The sequence below is a fragment of the Mchenga conophoros genome, linkage group LG23, assembly GCF_057382185.1.
Source record: "Mchenga conophoros isolate Kocher_MC1m ecotype Shallow Benthic linkage group LG23, M_conophoros_male_GT1.1, whole genome shotgun sequence".
Lineage (NCBI taxonomy): Eukaryota > Metazoa > Chordata > Actinopteri > Cichliformes > Cichlidae > Mchenga > Mchenga conophoros.
In genome coordinates, this window is record NC_140547.1 from 769,944 (window position 1) to 776,541 (window position 6,598).

General features: G+C 40.0%; 1 protein-coding gene across 1 annotated transcript; it reads right to left on the reverse strand.

Moving 5' to 3' along the window:
* Positions 1–720: 720 nt before the first annotated feature.
* Positions 721–4,316, reverse strand: LOC146546275 (uncharacterized). Its single transcript, XM_085264822.1, has 2 exons — positions 4,242–4,316; positions 721–3,794 (listed from the first exon to the last, which is right to left on the reverse strand). The coding sequence occupies exons 1-2, from the start codon at positions 4,258–4,260 to the stop codon at positions 1,846–1,848; spliced, it is 1,968 nt and encodes a 655-aa protein (XP_085120948.1). The 5' UTR covers positions 4,261–4,316; the 3' UTR covers positions 721–1,845.
* Positions 4,317–6,598: the final 2,282 nt, after the last annotated feature.

Below are 6,598 nucleotides of genomic sequence, written 5' to 3' on the forward strand. Positions count from 1 at the left end.
GCCCACTGTTGTGTGAGCTCAGCCTGCTGGAAAGTCCTAATCACCTGTTGTCATAGCAATGAACTTGGGCACTGCTCACCAATTCATCCTCTTTTGTTTGCTGCTTGGTTTAGCGTCCAATCACCTCTCGTGGAATTTGTGGCATCTGCCGTCATTTTTAGGGTTTAAAAGACTTGAAAAATTATTGTGACTCAGGCAAATATGGCCCCTTGTTTAGTCTCTACAGAACAATGTGTAATGTCCAACTGTGAGGACAAGCTGCTCACAAATGAAACTTTAAATGTACGAACTTCACCTTTAGTTATTTCCTTTCTCATGAAAAACATTTGTGTCAAAACTTCGGTAGAATTAAAGAGCGGCTTTGTAATGAAACATGTTGCACAGTTATTAAAAAGGGAACTGGGCTGGATGTACGTTCACATTTTTGAGGTTATGACAGAGGCTTGTGAAATTACAGGGGCGTCATTTCATAAATGGATTCGTCATCTCAAAAGCTAAACATACTGACCTCGTGACAGCATGGCTAGATGTGTTTCCTGTTTTGAACGTTGTTACAAAGATTAGGGCATAATCTTCCTGTGAAGATGTGTAATTCCTTCTGGGAAAGCACATTTCTGTAACATTCCTGAAAAGGAAGTCAAATCCAGATAAGGAATAATGGTTGTTTACAGCAGCTGTTCGAATAACAGGTGCTGTGGGATTAAACAAGATACTCCAAAATCTTGACCACGATCTGCTCAATCGGTCAAATATTTAGCAGTTTGATCACAGAAGTGGACAGGTTTAAGATATAAAAAAAAAACACTTTAATCATTCATTTTCATGGCATAAAATACAAATGATGACAGCATCACAGCTAACCCTAACCCAGCTTTTAAAAAAGGCCATTACATGAATGCCTTACAAAGAGAAATACACAACAGGCACTGGGTATATAAAGTGTAGCTCACAACAAATTCACAATAATAGAGATGTTGATCAAACAGATGACACACACAGCTTTAACATTTTGAAATAAACATCTGTAAATAGCACAAATATAAAAGTAGACACTGTCCAGTCGTGCGCTTTCGTCTTGCAGTTTCAAGTATCCACCACTGGAGGGAAACAAATCACCTGCAGCTTTAACACTGACGTGTGTTATCTATAAGCTGCTGAAGCACTGCAGTCTTGGCATAGTAGATAAAACGTACATTTATAAATACAGCAGGCATCAGTGTGTATGACTCGAGACATGGTGAAAGCAAAAGACCAGTGGAAGAAACCAGGTTTTCACTTTATATGCTTGAAAAACAAACAGTGGTCAACAACAGGTGGATTCTTCAGTGGCTCTCTCCGGCTTTAACAGAAACTGTATGACTATAGAATAAACAATGATATATGTATATAAGGCATTATACAATCCTCTCATTTTATCATTATTATCATAATTACACCACAATATTTTTTAAAGAGTTTGAATATGTGCATCATAGCATGAATCTTTTTACCAGTGTTGGGCACTTTTAATTTGAATAATTTGGACATGAACAGGCAGGACTTTAGCAGTCTGCATAGCTACCCAGTTTCAAAATAGACCTAAAATCTTCCCATTTGATTGATGAACATTCAAATATTTGCTCTGTATGCTGACTATTGACAGATATTAGTTTAGCTGTGATATAAAATTAAACACAATACCATCTGAATGTGCTTTTTTCTGAAAAACCCCACAGGGTTCAATTCCATCATATTTCAAAGTCTGATTTTCCTGAGGAAATGTGTTCAGAGAAAACAAACACAGTAATTGTCAGCCGCTAGAAGAGGATCGTTTATCTAGTTGTGCACCAGCCCGATAAGCCAGCGCTACGCCTCATGACGAGCACACTCAGCCTTTAGCTTATACGTGGCCTTGTGGAGGCGATACATGCCATACATGGTAGCAAGAATAAGCGACAACCCTGTAGCTAGAAGAAGGATGTGAGAGAACATGAGGAACCCAGCCAAAGCCGTGTTTGAGGGCAGAAACCACACATACACCCAGCCTTTCTGATGGTTATGGTGGACAAACTCAGGCCCCGGTTCTATCACCAATATGCCATAAAAAGGAGGTGACATGTTCTGAGCAAATTTACCAATAAGTTCAGTGGAAAGTGATGCTGAGAGTGTTGTATCATCTGATGTGGTTGCTTTTACAGTCTGAGTGGTTATTTTGTCAGGGACTTTTTGGGTAGCTCCTTGAGTGGTTTGGATCGCCGCTTCCTTGGATCGAGTAGCCGTTGTGGGGGGTGTGGTTATGGAAGTTAAAGCTGATGTTTGTCCAGAGGTTGACAACATGTAGAGTGGTTGTGTTGGTGACCGGTTCAAATCTTGTAGAGGAAAACTCTTGGCTGTTGTAGCACTGCAAAAGCTGAACTCTTCATCATGCAGCGAGCCAACGGTACGCAGCAGCTGGTAGATTGGAGTGTGACACATCACGTCATCTCTGTCCCAAAGCACATGCTCATTGTGTCTCATCCATCTTGCAATGCCTCTGATAGCACAATTACAATCCCAGGGGTTTCCACTCAGAGTCAGATTCATCAAAGCTGGAAGAGACACGAAAATATCTCCTGGAAGACTGCTAAGGTTGTTATTGTTCAATAAAATTTCAAGAATCTCTCCAAGACCCTTAAAGATATCTTCTGGTAGGCCATACAACTTATTGTCATTGAGGTGAAGTTTCTTCAGGGTGGTTAGTTTGGAGAATAGCTGGGGATGAAGATAATGGAGGTTGTTGGATTTTAGCGAGAGCTTCTGAAGGTTTGGAAGACAGCAGAAAACATCTGGTGGAAGGTCCCTCAGATTGTCATTTAAATGGAAGTTCAGCATAAGCAGCCCAGACATGTTAGCGAACAAATTTCCAGGAACCGTGATGAGGTTGGTGGCATATAGATAGAACTCTGTCATGTCGGGCATGTGACCCATCAGCTCATCTGGTAGAGATAATAGTGGATTCTTGTAAATGGTGAGTTTGACCAACTTTGGCATGTGGTAGAAGCTCTTTTCTGGGATGGCCTGAAGTTGGTTGGAGGATAAGGTCAGGTTTTTCAGGTTCCCCAGAGGCCAGAAGACTTTAGGTGGAAGGCTGGCAATCTGGTTTTGATGGAGTTTTAGCTCCACGAGGTTGATGAGTTTGTCAAAGATGCCAGCTTCTAGAAATTCTAGTTCATTGTAATAGAGTATAAGCTGCTGAAGTTTAGTCAAGGAGTGAAAGATGGTAGGAGGAAGCTTCTTTATGAAGTTCCTTCCAAGATTCAGAAAGGTGAGGTTGGTCAGTCCTTCAAATAGGTCTGGATCAAGACTCCTGAGTTTGTTGCGGCTTAGGTCCAGATCCTGCAACCCACCCAGTCCTTCAAACATGTCTGGATGAATGTTCTCAAACTGGTTCCCATCTAGATGCAGCTGCTCAAGAGCAGCAAGTGGACTGAACACTCGAGGAGGAAGGGTCGACAGATCGTTAGATGACAGCTTGACAGACTTGAGCTGGGGAGCTATGAGGAAAGCCTGAGGATGGACGGTGTTTAGATGACTCTTTATGAGACTGAAACGCAGCAGGAGGTCCAGATTTGCTAAACTTCGCTCATTTAGGACATTCATGTTTGTAACACTGAGCTGCAGCAGGTATGTGTGGAGAGGCAGAGGCGGTATATCAGTGATGGTGGAGCCAGTACACATGGCAGCGCCTTGAGGGTTGCATCGGCAACTGCTGGGGCAAGAACTGCTGTGGGTAAAGTCTGGAATCATAAAGAGCAAGGGCATCATCCACGTGGTGCCTGGGAAGTAAAAATAAAGCCAATGAGAGTCCACATTTTTCTTTATTTCGATTTTAATAACTCATTTTAGTCATTTTATCTGTATAAAAGAAAACTTCACCTCCTGAAGTCTGAGCCATTATAGCGTTTTGAACATGGAGCATTTATTGAACCTTCTGATATTTCAATTAAATGTTTATTTTCATATATATTTTTGCAATTTATTGCTTAAAATAAATTGTGCACTTGGGTTTTTCAGGGAGAAAAAACTGATGACTGAAGTCTCAAAAGCTTTCATGTATCAAATATGAGGCATTAAAGGCTTAAACGGAGTTAATGATGTAGTAACACAGTAATAATAGCAATCATAATGAAAATATTTTTAAAAAATTAAATTATGTTATTTCATAGATACATTTCAAAAGCATTGAACGTGGGGCGGAAAACCAACATAAGCATTTGACTAACCTCTGAAGTAAAGATCCATCACGGATTGTTTGCTCCCGTGCTGCCTGCTGCTCCTCTCTCTACTGCTGTGTTTAGAAGATGCGCACTCTCTGTCTGTCACGCTATCCAGCCCCTGCTTCACCAAGACGTCTGCCCCAGAGACATTATCTCATCCTTCATGCTGCTCAGGCCTTGAGATTAATTCTAGAGTTCAGGCTAGCAAGAAAACGTCAGCATTATGACTTTTGATTTATTTAAAAGTTGGACTCACTTTTCTGGATACTTTAATGCTACAAATTAATGTAAAACTGATGTCATCTTAGTCTTCAGAGCATTTCATGCACTTTGTTCAGTTTGACTTTCCCAATGTGCAACATTTGGTTGGCTATTTGTAAATTCATGTTTTCTATGATATTTTCCGTTTGAAACCTGCCATCACAAATGTTGACTGACACAGAGGGTGCTGTTTCATTTCCTGTGTATGCAGCTCATGGGCTGGACAGAAACAGATAACGGCCATATCTGCAGCAGGAAAGTTTGGCCGTTTTGTGCATGTACTGTATTGTTACTAAACTAATAAAAGCGAGTAAAGCATACTTGTGTTCACATTGGTAGATTAGTGGGTGAACTCTAATTGTGTTTTAATAATAATAATAATAATAACTTTATTTATAAAGTGCTTTCAAAAAAGTGCTGAACATCTCAAGTACAAGCATTTTCAGGTTTGAGCTCATAGACTCTGTCCTTCTGTACAACATTTCTGTAAAGTGTGAGGTTAACAGTCAAAATCACAGAGAGGGAAAATTGTGCAATGAGAGACTTTACCTTGGGACAGATGTTTTGTTCTGGCAGTCAATCAATCAATACTTTATTTATATAGCACATTTAAAGACCGGAGGTACATCAAAGTGCTTCTCAGTAATAAAATATGAAACAAAATTAATTGCATATGGGTACGATAGTAGAGTATAAATAAATTCCCAGATAAAACAAAGCACTAATTAGCCCGGGAGTACTATGTTAAAACAAATATTTCACACTTGGTGTAAAAGTTCGGTAAAATCAACACAGAAATATCAACTGCAAAAACCCAGTAAAACAATAGGTTAAAATTACATACAAAATGTAATAAAAGTACAAAGTGTACAGCCGACAAATCACTAACTGAAAATGCAAGATCAAATAAATAAGTTTTCAATCGTGTTTTAAAAGATTGAATAGATTCCGGCGCGCGAATATCAGCTGGAAGATTGTTCCAGAGGTTCGGTGCAGCAGGCAAAGGCACGATCACCTCTGGTTTTCTGAGACCGAGGTTGCACCAAGGTCATTTGACTCCATGATAGAAGTGCCTTCAGGATACAGGCTGAGAAGTTCAGTTAAATAGCAAGGCGCAACATTACTTACGATTTTCCCTTACTGTACAGTATAAAGCGCCTTGAGGCGACTGTTGTTGTGATTTGGCGCTATATAAATAAAATTGAATTGAATGTAAGCAATAAAATCTTAAAATCAATCCGATATTTGATGCACAGTAAATTTCCCAGTGTTAAATCAGCAGTGTTAAAGTGTATTTACTCTAATAGAGTCATTATAACATCAGCTGGAGCAAAACGCCCCCAGTGTGGAGTTACTGTAGAAAGCTCCTGCCACCACATTTTCTTCAGGTCACTTACAGGGTACGTTGTTCATATTCACTTATTAAACCAACAATTTGACATTTTAAACAGCATGTTAAAATAAGGTTACATTCCTTTTGTTACGGTTTGGAGGAGGACTCAAGCGCAGGACTCTGGTTCTGATGCTCACGAGAAGGGTTTATTTACAAGTCACCAGGTGTAGAGAATGTGCGGGGGTGGGGTGTTATATACAGCTGAGTGGGGGGAGAAGGGGTCTCCAGGGAAGTCCAGGGGAAAGCACGCGCTAGTGATGGCCTGCTTGAAGCTGACGCTCCGGTGCGTGTGTCACAAAAAGCTTGATTCGTTTGGCCAGAGTCACGTGATCAGTGACGTCCGAAGCTTCATTTAGAACATAACCGCTTCGGTGTCTGATTCCCTGGTTTATAAGGAAGTGATTTATGGAGTGTTTTGATGGTGACAGATAGCGAACCACTGATATTTCTACTGAGAGATTTGGAGCCAGTGAGGAATAGAGGAGGTTCTGTTGTGTGGGAGTATTTTGAGTTGATTTTGGTCGATCGGGTGGGTTTTCCAGCTTTGTGTTCTGGCTGTTTGTTTTGTTTTGTGCGTGTTTATTATATCTGAAAACGGGAAAAACTTAAAATGTCAAAAATCTGATTTTCATAATATAAATATCATTAAATAACTTTAGAAAAACTTCCATTTGACTCTTTACATGTAATGTTGTAAAAATATATATTT